The following is an 18,708-nucleotide window of genomic DNA, read 5'->3' as shown; positions in this document are numbered from 1 at the left end:
CATGCTATAGATTGCATGATGAATGAAACAATGACTCGAGACATGTAAAATGTCACTTGCTAGCTCTTGTAAGGCTTATTGTGTAACAATATCAATACTGCTACCAGATGTTTTCAGTGTTAGGCTTACAGAGACAGCAGCGAAGGCGTCCCTCTCTCTATGAAATTCAAGTACCGTAATTTCACGCGTATAAGCCGCACCGCAGATAAGCCGCAGGACGCGTTTTTTGGGACGTTTTGAAAATTTTCTGGCAGATAAGCCGCGGGCAATACGAGACGACTGATTTGTGCGACAAAGGAGACCATAGAGAAGGCCATAAACCCTGTGGTCCATACTCCGGGATCGGCACAGTGTACAACAGAGGAGGTCAGTTCTGGAGTTCTACCAAGATCGGATTGTGCCCTTGTCGGATGTTTTTCGTGGGCTGATGGGTCAGTGATCTTCCAGAAGACGTGAATCACTGTCACCACTTTCCTTAAAGCTGCTTGGGGGAATGCACCATGAAGATCAATCTACTCGAATGTGGACCCGTCCCTGTTACGCACTGTTCGTGCATCGGCGGGGCAGTGCTGTTCCAGAGACACTGTTGGCCCTTTCGTTAAAATCGCCGTATGCGGAAAATACCAGGAAAAAATAGTCATCAGATAAGCCGCACCGGTGGATAAGCCGCAGGGTGCCCGTGAGAAAAAAAAATCGCGCATAAGCTGCGACTAATACGCGTGAAAATACGGTAACTCAGGAAATAACTCTTCTCTCTAGATCTTTCCAGTTATCAGCCACCCTTGCCCTGATTAGCATATCTTTATTCGTGTTTCCATCAGGTTGTGGAGTAATTAACAGACACAACTGGACAAGTTTGTGAAAAGCATTTCGTTGAATAAAGGGCTGTCCACGCTAGCTTTAGTGGCACTGTTGCTAACAATACTATACGCTACCTCGCGCGCTCGTTTTTCGTGGAGGGCGTCAACATCTAAAAGAGTGCACATTGCGGAACAAATGCACTAATTGGGGAGTGCACTTTGGGCACACAAAGCAATTATGCAAATTGCTAATTCCAAATAGCGGCCGTATAGATTTTATTTGGGTGTTAAATCAGCACTCCAAAGACGCCTTCGTATATTTTTGTTCTGTGGCGCAACAGCTGGTTTGACTTGAAAAAAATATTTTCCTGGTACGAAAATTCGCTCGGTTAAATGAGACTTGCTTTCAGAACATGGCGGTGAGACAGCAGTGATAAGTTTGAAACACAAATGTCTGGTAAACATACGCTCGCGGATGGGCATTACTGTGTGCGTCTGCACGTCACCCCCTCAATGGATGCGTCATCACTCAGTTCCTTTTCTCTCTATCCCGCGCCTTCTCGTTGCAGCTCTGCGCGAACTGGGCCATGGGGGTAATAGTCGCGAGAGTCTCGGATGAGATTCATTCCCGACGAGAGGTTTGCGCTCCCGTGCGCTGTCCAAGTCAAGGCTGCATACGAAATGTACGTTATGCAGTGCACATCTCGTGGCTCTTATACAGGAGCTGTTCACTGCAGGATGTTTTGATTTCGTTGCGGCCACACTGTAAACTTTTTCACACCTTTAAAGGTGTGCGCTATGCACATTCAATCTGGTTGCGTATCATTGCATCTCCAGGATGATATTTTACAAAATTCGGAAAGCATTATTAAAGATTAAGTGTCAGTGCAAATCTTGCTTTCATTACGTCTTGGATATCGTAGGTGCGAGCTAATGCATATATGCATCGCTATCGATAATCGAGCACGCGCAAGTGTCTACAATACTGTTGAACAATGTTGAGATGTTGCAAGACTGAATTTTTGGAGGACAGACAACACTCGAGTAAAGAAAATTTGTGCGAAACCGTGCTCCATTATGATGTTACCAAAATTACACCTAAAAAGGCGTGCGCCATGCACGCTATTACACCTTTAAAGGTGTGAAAAGATTTAGAGTGCATGCTAGTGTGAAGCGGTGAGAATTTGCTACAAATGGCATCGGAATGAACGGGAAAGTTCAGGAAGGGGAACACCAAGACATTTTTAACGGGCACTGAGAAAATGATAATACAGAGCAGGGGACCTTGCCGTTTCCAGCGAAAATGTCCGTGTAGCGAGAGACCGGATAAATGAAACTCCAGACAAGATGCTGCGCTTAAACTCTGCTCTTAAGAACTTAAACTCTCTGCTTAAAAATACACGGTTACAAATATATCTCATAAAATAAACCGCTTACTATCGCCGCTTAGAGATCAGCGTTTAATAATCCACCATTAAAAATAAACTGTTTCAAAATCCCCTCACCATCTAGCACGGAAGCGGACTGATTGCAATTTGCGCCGGGTTAGATAAGGTTATGTTAGGTTAGTTTAGTTTGGCTTTCGGTTAGTTTGGGATTAGTTTAGGCTAGTTTGGTCCTGTGGTGTTAGTTTAAACCCCTTGCTTGCAGTTCACCTTGATTTGGGCCATACCACATGACTCGAGCAACTGTATGGTGGATTTGGGGGGATTCTGAAACGATTTATTTTTAACCACATATTCTTAACCGTGGATTCCTTAGCGCTTTTATTTAAACGGGACATTACTCATTACTTTTAACAAAAGAATCGACTGTGTGTTCTGTGTTGGCACTTGGCAGAAAGAGAGTTGCCGACTGGCGAGTTAAAAGGATTCCAGCGCCCACTATGAACGGCGACGCACGCAATCGGCGCAGATTAAAAGATGTCTTGTTTTTACAACGTAGTGCTGGCTGACAATGAATTTCCACATCCTCAATATCATTACGATTAAACTCACAGTAATGACTTTGTAATGTCATTACTTTTTTGTAGTAATTCTAATGTAATTTCATTACATTTCAGTTGCAGTAATGAGTAATGTAATTTAATTACATTTTAGAAGTAATTTACCCAGGTACGGCTGTCGTGTACAGCCGACAAGACATCGACATCGCCACGAAACCGGCCCTGGGACGGCCGCATCGGAAAGGTCCCAAGATGGCGTGAGGCAGCCGCTTATACCTGAAACGATCGCTTGGATATAAACACCTTTGTCGCAGAAAACTAAACGGCAAGCAGGTTGGATACGTCTAAAAGCGGTATTGTCGCTCTTGTGCTCCGCCCCCGTTGTCAAAGGCTGGTGCCCTGTTTACAATTAGAAAGTAATAATATTTTCTCAAACCCCGTTAAATACTGTCTTGGTCTTCACCTTCCTCAACTTGCCCCTTCATTCCGTTGGTATATACATAACTACGTTGCCTAGATGGGCGCATGGGCGTGATTATTTTACAACTTATAAGCTATTACTTTGAACGCTAACCTATTTCTTGCTGACGCGTTACACTTTTGTATAACTCGTACACTTTTACACTTATACACTTTTGCGTATAACTTTTTTGCTGCTCTAAATTTAAATCAGTTGTAGGGAAAGGACCAGGGTTCCCAACAAAGCTCTTCTGCATCAAAGCTTTGTTGGGAACCCTGGTCTTTTTCCTACATTACTATGTCACCGCTTGTGATGAAGAAATGAAAGTCTGGAAAACATAGGAGATGGAAATAGACAAGCTTGATAGATATCCAAGCACAAACCAATGACAAATCACGTTACACCAGTCGCAGCAGCAGCAACAACAACAACTTTATTTTGAGATGTTCGTCGCAGTTTACTTGTGTGTCCCTGAATTACACGTTACGTGGTTTCATCACGGGCTACACGGATGTCGTTAGCATAGAAATCGTAAGGAGAGGCTAGAAGAAAAGCTAGGAGAGAGAGTGATGGGGGAGAGCAAAGGAGTTGTACGAGGGCAAGTCCCTCTCCCAATGCCCAAGTCAGGGAGGCGCCATGATCGATATTGTGGATTCGGTCGGATTTGCCACAGCCTTTCCACGTGTGAAGACTGGGTGCGTTCGCTGCAATGGTATCCAATCCAATCCAAGCTTCCGCTTCCGCTGGGCCATAGCCTCCTATATACTGTATATCAGTATATACTGTATACTATACTGTATATACTGTATATACCTATATACTGTATATACCTATATACTGTATATACCTATATCAGTATATAGGAGGCTATGGCTGGGCTCCGTGTGCCTTGCTGTCTGCGAAGTGTGTTTGTTTTGTCTGCCATCATCTGTGCGCTTGGATTCCCCAGGGAATGAGCATTGTACGGTTTAAACCTTGTGCTGCGACACGAAAGAACGGCGTACGGAACTCGCAGGCGACACCGTTCGTAAGACTCTAGGCCTACCGCATTGATCATGGCGGCTCCCATGTTGAGATGCCCCCTCTTCGCTGGTTTGGTTTCTATAATTATTATGAGAATCATATGGTCGTTACAGATGCGCCAGTCTGCGCACCCGGTCAGACGACGGAATACTTCGCTGCCCTGCACGAACCCGTGTACGTTCAGTGCAAGATGAATGCCGAGCCCCAGGAATCGTCTTTCTCGTGGAGATTCAATAACAGCCGCGGGGAACTCCTGGCCCTGGTGTCCTTCAACTCTACTGGGAGTGACAGCACATCGCGTTACGTTCCACGATCTCCCCTGGACTATGGGACTCTTCTCTGTTACGCCACAAACCGCGTCGGAGCAACGACGGACCCGTGTGTGTTCCGTGTGAGCGCGAGGGACGACGCAGTGTACGTGCCTGAGCCACCGCTCTGTCGGACGGTGCTGCGGGTGGGACCGGGATTCCGGGTCCTCTGCGAGGCCGGGAGGGCCCGGGGATTTGTGTTGGAGGTTAGGGACTCTCAAGGTGCTTTGAGGAGGAGTCTAGCGGCGGATGCGCCTTCTTTTGAAGTAAGTGTTTCTGGTTGCACTAAAAGGCCACACGTAACGCTTATGCATGACTCATACTTTGTGCGAATGCGACACTGGGTACTGACGTAACAGCGGCACTATATCTTTAATGCGTGGAGAGCGAATACATATTAAAGCTGCAGCAGTCTGCCAGAGGCTAACAAAAACTGACTGCGCACTCTTAACAATGAGTAGGAGCCTCCACATGCCTCCACATAGGAGGAGGAGGAGGAGTGTCGTTGGGAGGAACCCGAGAGGTCTGCCTGCCTGATTAGGCGGCATGTTTCTCGGGAAGGGAAGGTGGTGGAGAGGAAAGGGTGAAGTGGAAGACCGGGGGGAGGATAGCTGCGTCCATGGGCCGACTTCAGGATAACTGTGCCGGCATACGCCTATTACACATCTGAGGGAAACCCAGGAAAAACCCCAGACGGCACAGCCGGCCCGCGGATTCGAACCGCGGACCTCCCAGTCTCCAAGCGCACGCGTTACCGCTGCGCCACCGGAGCTGGTACCACATAGCACGCTCCTAGCCAACCATCATTCCGAATGACAACGTTCTCGTCCCTGATTTGTTGAAAACGTGGGGTGGAGCCTATTTGGCGACACTTATGCTGTTCATAATTGTCAAAAAAAAAAGGCGTACGGCTCCCGTTTTCAGCAAATCAGGGAAGATAACGATATCATTCGAGATATGGTTGGCAAGGCGCATTCCCGAACTTCGTAAAGGTTATTCTTTACAATACATTAATACGGTCCCACCTTACCTATTGTCACCTCGTGTGGGGTACGACATCTAAGACTAACATTACTAAACTTTATCTATTACAAAAAAGGGCAGTAAGATTGATTGCAGGCGTTCCTTTTGATCATCACACAGCAAATCTTTTTGATGGCCTAAAAATTATGAAGGTACAAAATATTTACGATTTCCTCCTGCTAAAAACATACCTTAAGGCTGTAAAATATAACAATACGTTAATCTTGTCAATATGCAATCTACAACGTCAAATAGTTAGCAAAACACGTCAAGATCTATTTTGGAAAGTCCCAAGGACGCGAACAATATGCGGAGATCAGTCGCTACCCCATAACATCGCCAAGCTGTTGAATTCTTATTTAAAGAAGGGAATTAATCTTAACTCCATGTCGGCTGTTGCACTACGGGCCATGTTTATGCTCTAGTGTTATGTTCATTGTTCTAGTTAATGATGTCTCTTATTTTGCTTTTTTTTTCTATTATGATGTCGTATATATGTATTTATTCCGTTTCCTTGCTACACTATAGTATTTTTCACGACTAATATTGATGTTCACAATTAGTATATTCCGCTTGCTGTTGCTGCACTAAATCAGGGGGATGCGCCCTCGTCAAACAGCATGATGCTGTTTTTTGGCCACCCCTATGTAACTCTGACTTGTATTGAAATAAAGATGAATTGAATTGAAAATTGAATTGAAAGGAGCGTGCTATGCGGTGAAGTTCATTTCTAAGAGTGCATTTCTGAGCGTTATGCCAAACACGTTTAAATGGGCTAGCTTGATAGGGCTGTCGCTGGCAATGGTTGTTGGCGTCGTTGGTACGCGGTGGATGGGTCTCTCAAGCTATGGCTTTAAAATGCAAAAACAGAAGGTCATATGACTCATTGTGACACTGTGTGGCATCAATTTTTAAAGTTTCGTTTTTCCTGGACTGCTCGTACAACTCACTTGTCTTTGTGTACTCAGATACATGGTTTGCCTCCGGGTACGTCCTTCGTAGCCCGCGCATTCGCCGTGGGTGCCCGGGGCCTAAGTGCTCCTTCAGAGCCTCTGGAGCTTCCTCCCGTGCCTTCGTCCCCGTCTAGCCCGGGAGCCCGGACTAGTCCATGGAGACGACCTGATATTTGGGGAGGGGCCATCGCAGGACTTTCGCTACTACTGCTCACAACCACGTCAGCGGCGGTTTTCGTAGCCAGGAGAAAACGGTCCGGTAAGTGGAACGACAGCGTGACGTCGCAGTAAAAAGACGGCGGCACGGAGCGCTCGATACGCGCGTTAGGAATTACGTCGTTTAACTAGAAGGGTCGTTCAAGGTTGCCCGATACTTTTGTTTCTTTAAATACAATGAAAAATTCTGCGAGCACCAAACTACGTCAGTTTTTCAGTATATTCACAGTGCGCATCTAGACACCGCTGGCATCGCTGTGGTAACTCCTTGATGCCCTTGGCGTGAATGCCCTGATGCTCTTCATGCCCCATGGCATGGATGCCCTGCCTTTGATGCTGCTCTCGTAGCCACTGCACCACATCTTTCTGGAGGGCTTCATCTGTGTGGAACGTCTTTCCTCCAAAGTGCTCTTTAAGGGGCCCAAACAAATGATAATTGCATGGGGTTAAATGTGCGCTTTAAGGGGGTTGGGGCAGAACTTCCCAGCACATTTCGGCCAGGGTTGCTACTGTCAAATTCGCCGTGTGTGAGGCCGGCCATTGTCATGAAGGAAAACGACCCTACTGTACAACATCCCAGGCCTTTCATTTATTTCATTCTTCTTTCTTCATTAATTTTCTTTTTGCTGCGGAATAGCAAGCCGACGTCCCGTTCGGATGACCTTTCCCCCGTTTTCTTTTTTTCGTCTAATAAATATATCCCCCTTCACCCCCCCCCCAGACCTCTTCTTGCGCATTGCGTTTCGCACGGAACCCTTTATCAACGGTGAGTAATAATGGGCATTAATCGTGACCCCTTGCTCCGTGAAGTCCACATAGGTGACATACCGCATGTCCCAGCCGACAGTGACAATGATGCACCCAGGTTTTATCACATGTGATGACTGATTGCAAAAATTCGTCCCTCTCGGACTGAAATCAGTTCAGCAGCTGCTCAGAGACCGCCATGCGCGCGCCCCTTCTGGTCACAAGTGGAGTGTTGGGAGAACCCATCTTGCACATACTTTGCGGAACAATAAGTGCTCGTGAATGATTGTCCCAACGCTGTGAACACTAATATTACGCTGGGCTGCAATGTCCCGAACTGTTACTCACCGGTTCTCAAGCATGGCTTGCTCATCGCCTGGGATGTTCACTGGGGTGACTGCCAGTCAGACGAACGTGTCCATGTGGTTCATTCGTCACCATATCCCGTGCTTAACCGAACTGCCTGTACCATTTCATACACTGTTCGCCTTGACAACGTTCGCTCCCCATTCTGCGTCTGCACTCTTTGCAAAATCTCAGCCAATGAAAATCACAAACTTGAATGGAAGCTTCCGACGTACACAGACGTGCAGGAGCATTTCGGTGCACATCAGCGCGCTAGGCAGGCTCCTCTAGGCTAGGTTAAGTTAGGTTAGGTTAGGTTGGGTTGGGTTGGGTAGGGTAGGGTTTGGTTGGTTTGGGTAAGGTTGAGTAAGGTTGGGTTAGGTTAGGTTAGGTTAGGTTAGGTTAGGTTAGGTTGGGTTGGGTTGGGTTGGGTTAGGCTGTATGAGCGGCACATCATGGCGGCGTACAGGTCTAGCGTCACCAAACACATCATCCCGCAAGGTGCGTAGCGCCATGCTGCACACACTAAATGAAATGAAAGTTTTCGGATGGCTAAGTAGAGACCCTGGAGAAAAAAAGTGCGCCTTAGCCAGGGTCGTCGCTACATCCTCCACCACCGGAGGGGGGGGGGGGGGCGTACATGCTCCTTGTCTATGTTTTTTTTTTTTTTTGAACGCCCTGGAATTTCTGAACTTGCACGATTCAGCTCGATACCTGGAGAAAGCTCTCCTTTGAAGCTACTGACACTGATCCCGTTTCTAATCTTTCCAGCTCCCTATCTGAAGAGCAAAGAAGCTGAATCGTAAGTCGTTGTCTTGCTGCCTACATTATGTTTACATTGAAGTATAGAATACAACGCAGGCCCAGCGATGAAGATAAGGCATGCGCAGACGTGAAAGGCCCTGACGTCGTGCCAGGTACAACGTCCTTACAGGTTGGTACAGGACCCCTGGGTCAATAACCTCAACCATCTATATTATCTTGGCGTATTCTTAGTTGGTATCACATTTCGGCTGTTGTCGCTAATAGCTGTGTTTATGTGAAAGCGACACAAGTCGACCTAACTGAATAAGTCGATCTATTGTCTGCATGTAAACCAGTCTATATCGATTTAATGAGTTGTCAGGAGCACCGCTGCGTCAAGAGCGTTTGCGGAAACAGCCTAGCACACTAAAAGCTCTGTCGGACGTTGAACGGGAGGTGTCTTATCATAGCCTACGCTAAACGGTAGTGGCGTACTGTCCAGTGAAACTCTTTTATATCGGCGCTTGTTGTGTGTTCGTGCCTCTTCTCTCCGTCCAGTTGTTCCCGCTGTTTTTCCCTGTACTCCATCTTCCCCTAAAAACAGTCCAAGTACCGGGGGTAGACATTTACGAAAATACGAAGGCCACACCGGCAGCACAACAGGATAAAAACATGACTTAAAATATAAACTAAGCGTTAACGTTTCGGGGCCTATTCAGGCCTCATCTTCAGAATGAGGTTCATCCGTCACGCGTCAGCGATTTAAACAGGGGGGCGTAAATATCGGGAAGCGGACCCGGATGTTTGTTGATGCAATTTGGACTTGTTTTGATGTGCCAGGATTCTAGATTTTTCCTTATACTCCCCAGCGACCTTCACGAGCTAGAATATCGGCGGTATCTAGGTTAACCGCATGCCCGGTCTTTTCAACATGCTCGCATAACTCTGTTCGTTTGTTCGCGTTTCTTTCTATGTCATATTTATGCTCCTTCATTCTCGTGTTTACCTTTCGACCTGTTTCCCCTATATACGTTGCGGTGCAATCCCGGCATGCAATACGATAAACAACATCTCGCCTATCAGGCAAGTCCACACTATCTTTTGGGTGACTTAGCAAACTCTTAAGAGTAATCTTGCGTTTGAATGCTGTTTTCATGTTTACCGCAGCCAAGTATCCGTCTTATTGGCTCTGAAACGCCCTTTATGTACGGAAGGGTGACAAACGGATTTCTACTTTCTTCTCTTTCTTCCTGAAGCGTTTTCTTTTTTATCTGGTTGTGCACGTCATTCAAGAACGGTTCGGGGTATGGCCTGCGCTACAGATTCTCCATTACCACTTCCATCTCGGCCTGCATTGCACTCGGGTTCGAGGGTATATTACATGATCTCGAAATTAGCGAACGGGCTGTTGCCCTTTTATGTTCTAATGTGTGCGCAGACTCAATCTTCCCCTCCGAATGCTTTAGGAATACCTCGATATCCGGAAAGGATGTGACCAGCGTCCGCTCACGTAGTGACTGAAACTGATCGCGTATGATGCAAATTCGTTAGTGTAAAGTTTAGTGCAACCCATTTCAGCTTGAGTGAGGTGTAGTACTCTACATTGGTTCGATCTTCTTCTTTTTTTCTTTTTTTTACGGCGGAGTCTACACGAGGACAACGTGCCGCATTTGACAGCCCATTTTAGCAGGATGGTCCAGTCTGCAATGACGTTGTTTTTTTTTAAGATAAAGAATAACAATGTAAGTAACACTTGTATTTAAACAGCTTGGGTCAAAGTCATATTTCTCAGTGTATTTCGAGTACGTTTTGCGAGAACTTCCTCGCTGTGATAAATTTATGTGTTCTAATGGCTCGATAGATACCTCATTGTTAGGGATCGAACAAAGTGTTTACACACGTCGTACGTTAAGCCGACGTGCTACGAACAAGAACAGACTCTAATGAGTCTGACGGGAATGCTACCGAGAGTACATATCAAAAGAAAAAGCTGATCGGTTTTCTCTCTTTTTTTGCTAGTTCCTTAATTTTCCTAACGCCTTCACGATTCCAAATAATTCAGCCGTAATCGGGAATGGACCATGCCAGAAGCTTACATGAAAATATTTTCCTATCAGGATTACGCTTCCTTTTGCCGTTCTCTTTCAATAATGTTTGCCTTGTCCAATACACTCCTTATAAGATTGTCCCATGCTTGATCCACAACACTTTGGTTCACGATACGCTCATGATGGTATTAACTGGCCGGGACTATTTTTGCCAAGTGCACTGCGCCACAAAAAAAAGAAAAAGAAAGAAAGAAAAAAAAACTGTTTACACAGTAACACCGCGCGCTCAGAAGTTTTGTCATGATACAAAATCATTCACTTTAAATATGTTGCGAAAATTCGTATCAAGTGGTCAAGGATAAATGTAAAATACAATTGCCTCTGATGCGCCTCTGACATCACGGCAGGCGTCTCCGCCAGTGAGGAAGCGCGAGAGAGGTCACGTCCTTACAGCCACCAATGGGAAAGGCCGGAGCTCCGATGTCAGAACTTGACGAGTACGTGTCTTCAAGGCTTCATATCTCGCAAAGTACAACAAGTAGAAAAATAATTCTTGTTCCGTCGGTACTCTAGAGTGTAATGCACTGTGTTCATGATGTAATGAACATAGATTGAGAAGCTACTGGTCAAAAAGAACTCGTTACAAGTTAAGTTACCGTGTGAAAAATGTAAATAAGTTAGTAACGAAGTTGTTCGGTCTGAAATGTAACTCGCGATTGCTGAGTTACTTTAAAAAAATGAACGAGTTACTTCCAAGCTACTTCAGACACAAAATAGCATTTCACAGGTGCAGCTCGCGTGAGCAGTTGAGTTAGACCTTCAGTTGCCTGCGGAGGAGCGCGACACGCTCAGATCGTTTCCGTTTATGTCCAACAACAGACCTCTCCCTGTTTGTAAACAAATGACGTCATGGTGTTCGGCAGCGCCAAAATTTGGTAGAATTGAACTACGCTCGAAGCTAGAGGTGAACAAGGTCGCACCCGATAGCCACGGTATTGAGGAGATTACGATATGGTCCCTTAAAGGGACGCGACCCTCGGTCCTACTTTTCTTTCAATGGAAGTCAGCGAACAAGTGCTCGTTCGTGGAACCCAGCCCTCTCCTTCCGATTTGTTTCGGTTTCAGTCTGTCTACCAATGTCATAATGACGTTTCTTTGATAGAGGTCTATTCGGACGCTATGCATCTTACTCCCTGTGGGCGCACAATGATTCAGCTTCATTTCAATGGCAGCAGTTTTTACTTCCTGAATAAAATACTGTCATTGATTGAATATCACGTTTTATGGCAAAAAATGCCACGAAAGAAACAGGAAAGAAAGCAAGAAAATATGTGGACGTGAGTGAAAAGCCAGTTAAAAGTAACTTGGAGCTTAACTTAAGTTACTTTGGCAAAGTTACCTGAAAAAGGAACGAGTTCCTCTGAAAGTTACTACGGCGCAAAAGTACCGAGTTAAGTTACGAGTTACCAAAAAAAGGAATTTAGTTACAGTAACGGGTTACCTCGAACTCTGGTAATGAACCACATCTATGAAAACGTCACAACCCCTTCAACAGTTCAATTTCAGTTACGATTCAAACTTACCGTAGCAATGTTTAAACTCATTAAATGATCACTAGCTCGGTTCTTTTCAAAATCGCATCGTAACCCCCGGTCAGCTAATTAAATTTTCTCGTTATAGCGCGACAGCTATCAAAAATCACCGCGAAAACGAAACCGAAAAACTAAATGTCTCCAGACGAATTCTGCAGAGCGGCGCCTCTCTCTCTTGAAGCGGAAACGCGTAACGAGATTCGGTTGCCTTTTTTTTTTACTTCGCAAACGAGGCTCCGAACTCCAAGGTTTCTAAGCTGAAGACGCAACAAAAAGCACGAACACACGAAACTGTATACGTGAATGATGAAGGCTGTAATGAGGAGAGAATGCATTTGCCGCGGAAAACGGTAATGAATGCCGAAACGCAAATTAGCGTTTCCGACATGTGGGAATTAGCGGAGGACAAGATTCATTTCCTTCTTTTCCTGCGGGCGCCTCCTTTTGTACCGGCTTTGGGTTAATCCTGGCGCAGCAACTGCGTTCATGCCACTGCACTTCTGGGAAGGGCTATGCTTTATGCGCCACCCTCGTGTTTTCTTGTGTGTGTGAGTGAGAGAGAGAGAGAGAGTGGCTTTTCTCGTGTCCGTTGTTACAACGTAGAAGGAGCGTTAATGACCATCTTCCTCGTGTTTGTTCGTGTGGGTCGCTTTGTTGGTTAGATGACTGGGGAAAGTCGAAACGGTCTTTGAATGCATTGGGGGAAAGGTTGATTGATTGATTGATTTTATTTAAAGTGCCCACAAACAGCCGTGGCCTTTAGTGTGGTGCACGAAACACAATACATACTCTATATACAACAGGGAACTACACGTGCATAATGCTGGCTAATTAAAGATTCTGGGATAACTAAATTAAGAGAAAGATATACTATCGAAATGTCGCACGATCGGAACCATAATCATTATACACTTTCAGTAACCGAGACAAAGGAGAAGCAACGTCTGAATGACTTTTGAACTTTGACTATGACTTGACTTTGACTTTGACTTGACTTGACTTTGACTAATGTAGAACAAATTTCGTGCCCTTGTCCTCGTTGTACACAGAAAATTAACGGATGATAACGACATGGGACAGTCGATTTCACCGTTAATTACTTTTTCCAAAAATCGCAAATCAATACATAGTCTTCGACACGACAATAACGGAAGTCCTATATAATCAAGAATGCGTTCATAGTCATCGTATAACCTCCTACCAATATATCTGTCATAAACAGTAGTAACCAACTTACGTTGTACACGTTCGATTTGGTCTGACTGCGTTTTAGTCAAACGGTTCCAAACAATACTGCAATGTTCGAGTCTGCTCCTGACATGGCTCATATACAGCACTAACAAGCACCGAGGTCCAGTGAAGCCACGAGTAAATCGCAATCGTAAGGCGGGTGGGTATAGAGTGATCTAAAGTAACGGTCCCTGAGGTTCAAGACACACAAGAGACGTGTTTGAGAAGGGGTTGAGGATTTGGCTAGTATGGTAATGAGACATCCGTGTTCCTTGCGCTTTCAGTTCAGAAGAGACGCAAGAGACGAACACAACATAAGCATCAAGGTGTCTGAGAACATGAACGATTGAAACGCGGCAGCCGTCGAAAAAGCCAGACAGCGGCGGAAATCGAAATATGCACCTCCCGATTGCGTGCGCTGACCAATTACGCTACGCCGGCATCTGCTTTTCAAAGACTTGCCAAGGGACATCATCCAACTAATTGCGGCACGCAGTCACTCTCTTCACATTATCTCGAACATTCTTTCCCATACACGCACACACATATACGCGCGCGCACACGCACACACACACACACACACATATATAACATGAGTACGAGGCAGCGGCATCTAGTGGGCATGATGGAAAGTAACAGTTCTGCGGCTGAAACACACACCAGACGAGCACAACAGAAGCATAAAGGTGCCTAAGACCAGGAACAAGGACGAATAATACGTGTCTGAACGTCGTGGAATGAGCAGGCTAGCGGCCCACAAATATACAGGGTGTTTCACGAAAATCGCCCGGCTAAATAATTCGAAAACGGCGCCACCTGTCAGGAACTTTTTTTTTTTTTTTTTTGTGGTTAGCATGATTGTGACACAACCGTCTCTTGATCACGCTGTATATCATGAAAATAATCAGCATCATCAGCATAATGGTGATTACAAAGCTCAACAATAATTAAGTACACGGTACTCACATGATTATTTGATTTTCGATTTTAATGTCATTACATGCGTATTCCCCTCAGAACTCTCGAAACCACGGTTGTCAAGCTCGGTTTTCCATAACCGCGGTTAGCGGCGTACCCTCCGTTCGGTCGGCCATGTGATTGCTCCGAACCGTGGCAGAATACAATAACCGCTGTTGCCTTAACCTCGGTTAAGGCCTTAACCTTATATAACCGTATACCGTATATACCCGTATAACCTTAACACGAGCGACATTCCCCCAGAAGCGGAAGATGCCAAAAGCGCCATAGCTTTCTGCTGTCACGTGATCATGAGCGCTCAACGTCGTGTCTTCACCTACACTGCTAACCGTGGGGAATATCTTGCTACCCAGCCACAAGATAGTCCGTAGCAGACGACAGGAAAACACGCTGGCGGTGTCGTCTGCTAAGTGTCGTCTGCTAAATGCGCAGTACGCCGCACCCGATATTCCGCACCGTGTGAATGCTCAACATCACACGGGTAGGAACTTGGTCTATGTGAGCTGTGTTTTCGCTTTCTCTTCCACTAGAATATTCCGTAAGGATGTCGCTCGTCTGAATACACGGTAAGAAGACCACCTGCACCGCGCTTGGCAACGTGACGACTGGAAACGAGGGTAGCTCTCCGAAAAACAGTGTTTAGCCCGCGACCTACTAGATTATAACGACCATGTCACAATCAGAAAACCCTACGAGGAGCCTGTCCGCACGATCCGCCAGGGGCGCTACTGATCGGCACAACACGATTGGACGATGGAAATTTGAATTCTGAACGCGCAGAAGCGTGTGCACGACTACCGTAGCAGACGACAGCGATAGCCTTATGAAAACGCGTAGAATGATGATGATAATCAACCTCAGAATGAAACATCTGTGGAACGTCCACCGCTTGTACAGAAATACTAAGGTAAGCTGAAGTACAAAGTAGTGTAGAAGTTGAGGAAGCAATAACTGGGACGATCAGAAGCGCCACCGCTACCTTCCAAAAATGCGGCGCACAGAAGGGGTGCGCCTGACATGGTCGTTATAATCTAGTAGGTCGTGGTTCAGCCTTCCCTCCTTCGTGTCAAAACTTGTCGAATTCGTGACGAAATATTGGAGTGCAACTTTTCATTCGTCGTTCATTTCTTCAAACGGTTTATGATCGTTGTTTTCGCCACTTTTGCCACTCTACTGCGGGCGTAAGCTGTCGGTGCGAGAGCGAAAAGCGAAAGAGTTCCCCGAAAGTTCGCTAGGAATGATGTTTAGCTTGCCGTGCCACAGGGGTATTAGTTCATACATTTATTAGTACGTTGAAAATACTACTTTACTCCTTTGGAACACTTAAATGGTTACAAAAAAAGTCCGATTATGGGTGGCGTTAAATGTGGAGAAACATCACGCACTTGTCGGGCCCACTTATTGTACAAGATTTGGTGTTGCAGATGACTCCTGACGTCATCATTTCTTCCCTTCTGGTTTCTAGCGAATATTCTAGTGCTTTCTGAAGGGTCGTGTTCTCCATCCTGGCACGTTTGGAGTTCGATGGTTTGCGACGAGCACGCGTAGATGACATGTAGGCCTGTCAGTTTGAAAACATGTTTACATTGACCTTGTCTTTCAACATTTGACTGTGTCAATGACACTTGCTAATCGCAGGCATGATGTGCAACCCATTCTGACAGTATATAAAGAACTGCCCAGTAAGTGTTGCCTTGTGCACGGCACATTTGGCTACATGACTCCAATTGTTTATTGCTCAAAATTATGACGACAGAGAAAGAAAAAAAAAGAAAGAAAAACAACAGGCGCTCACAAAAACCTAGGTTGTCAGATTTTATCTGTCTCTCTGTGTTTATGGAAATTTTCCTCCGTAGGAAAGTCAGTTTTCACGTGCGTATATCTATTCATGGGATCGCAAAGAAATAGCGTAATCGACAAGTATGGAGTCAGACTAGTCAGACTATGTATAAGCGACGGAACGCATGGTCTTTGCAATTCAATTGGAAGTCAATAGATAATCTTTTGATATTCCTCATTAGAAATACGATTAGGAAAATCATATGAAATTCTTTTGACTCGCTATGGAGGAAACTCATTAGGACCCTATTTTCTATTGAGTTTCTATAGACTCAATAAAAATACATTTGGCTCTCTATAGGTACTCATTTGGCATTTTTGTAAGGGAATTGAAGGCTCAGCACTTAGCACCAGCCGTAGTCGATCGCTTTCGACTTCAGTCTTGTTCCGAGTGGCCCCATCGCTGTGCGTGAGTTTGGTGACAGATCCGATTGCTGAAAAATGCAGTTCGCAGACCTGTGGGGAGTATTAGGATGACCGTATTACAATCAACATCCCAAAGCGCATTCCTGATGCAGTGGTTTCAAGTTTACTCACGTGCCTTTGGAACGAATGCTCGGTTTAAATTCTGCGCGTGGAATCGCCTTCAGCTATGATTCCTTGAGAGCCTCATCGTTTGGAAACGAGAACACATGCACCTTTTGGGTCCCCGTCGTAGTTGCCTCGACAGGGAGGAACTAAGCACCGGCCCCTTGTGGAACTGAATCACCAGCATTGTTTCAGTTAACGGGCACTGCATGGCTGTACATACAGCTTTCCAAAAGACGGGAAACCTACCAATGCATTACGCGTCGCGCAGGCTAAAAAAACTCGCTTGAAACAGACACTAGAAGCATCAGGTCCCCCAAGGTCGCCATTTTCCCATGTATTTGTTCCTATCCCGATGCGTGCAATGTCGGAGGCCGCCCTTAGATACCCCATTGTTACCAGACGTTGGCTTGCGTGGATTGTAGCGCGCTAAAGATCCAGTTGAAGCACAATCCAAGCCAGGCCAAGTCACCGAAGGAGAAATGGACGACTGCAGCGCCTGCAGCGCCTGGTACGACAGGTACGCTATCTGATGCACGCAGCCGTGCACTAGATCCTTCCGATCGCTCAACACGTTTAAAAACGGACCAAAAAGTGCAACACGACAGAGAAAGTTGTTATACGCGTTTTATTTGGATACATAAAGACTAGATTCATTCGTAGAAACAACAAAAACATTTTGCCGCTAAACTTAGCGCGCTGAAGTGATCCGGAACGGCAACAGTGGGGTATCTAGTGGCGGCCTTCTTCGTTGCACGCTTTTCCGAGGTGAGTTTGGGGGACCTGAGAAGCATGGTGAGATGACCGGCAAGTTGGACAACGCTCGCATCAGCATGAATCAAGTCATCGAGCTCGGGCTCAGGCTCTGGCACCTACCGTTATGTCACACTCAGGTAGAAGGAAGCATGAAGAGGCCTTGTGTTATCTAGATGGTGTTGGGTGAAGAGACGGAAATCGACATTGGAGGAGCAACGTTGCCAGACGCCTGAGTAGATTCCATTGACGTCATAATTTCCTCAATCAGAAATTAATGTTTTGATACAGGGGCATCGCACAAAGAAACAATGTTTTGGGAGACACATGGATTCCGATGGCATATACATTCGCTGCGATTCTGAAGGCGCGCAGTGGCACTTTAAAGGAGCAGTGGAATTTCCTTCTATAAATTTTTCGCTTTTTGCTGCGGCGAATAGGGCTGATCCAGCAAAGTTTGCACAGCGCCATTTCGGGCCCAAGCGGCCACGGATCCAAACAGTAGGGAGTTCCATCAGCGGGTTCTGCTTGCTGTTTCACGGGGCATGCGCCAAGGAGAGCTACAACACCTGTAGGAAATCCGCAGAAAAAGCGGTGCATCTTGCCAAGTGCAAACAACTCAAGACGGCGTATTTGAAACTGCCGCGTCGTCTGCTAAACTAACACGCGTTGAATATTTTGGGGCGCCGATGTTGCTCTCACTGGCGCCACCTGGCCCACAGAAACAGCTCTATTGTGCATGCAAATAACGCGATATCTCTTTCACCTGTATGTCCTCTATAGGAAGCCCTCAACTTCTGAGAGCCCACAAGTGAACGAGTGATGCTGACGTCACTATGCGACGTACAGAGTGCACGTCAGCGCCACGTAGCGTACACGTCAGTACAGCGCCATGTCTGTAACGGGCGAATTTTCAGTAGAAAATCAGACTTCGCGGCTGCCCGCTACGCTGATGCTACGGTAGATGATGGGGCCGGGCTTAGCAGGGCACGCCGCGGTCTTCGTGACATGCTTCCGAGGTTACTTTTGTAAATAAAATTGTGCAGTGACGGGGCATCGTTCACAGAAAATATTTTGCAAGGTGGTTTCGGATAGAGCCCTGCGCGGATGAGGTTTTTGGCATCCGCATCCGACCCGCACCGCGCACACGTTATCCGCATCCGACCGCATCCGCAC

The 18,708-nt window shown here is 46.1% G+C and overlaps 1 protein-coding gene across 1 annotated transcript in view; it reads left to right on the top strand.

The window, feature by feature from the left end:
* The window catches only part of LOC135386285 (hemicentin-2-like), a 211,938-nt gene that overhangs the window by 186,710 nt on the left and 6,520 nt on the right, over positions 1–18,708 (top strand). Inside the window, exons 7-10 of the mRNA XM_064616110.1 lie at positions 4,342–4,802; positions 6,528–6,771; positions 8,592–8,622; positions 8,682–8,754. Of these exons, the coding sequence (XP_064472180.1) occupies positions 4,342–4,802; positions 6,528–6,771; positions 8,592–8,622; positions 8,682–8,754 (809 nt within the window). The remainder of the gene's footprint in view (positions 1–4,341; positions 4,803–6,527; positions 6,772–8,591; positions 8,623–8,681; positions 8,755–18,708) is intronic.

This window comes from Ornithodoros turicata, chromosome 2 (genome assembly GCF_037126465.1).
Source record: "Ornithodoros turicata isolate Travis chromosome 2, ASM3712646v1, whole genome shotgun sequence".
Classification (NCBI taxonomy): Eukaryota; Metazoa; Arthropoda; class Arachnida; order Ixodida; family Argasidae; genus Ornithodoros; species Ornithodoros turicata.
The sequence above is the reverse complement of the archived record's forward strand: the minus strand, read 5'-3'. Positions and strand labels throughout refer to the sequence as shown.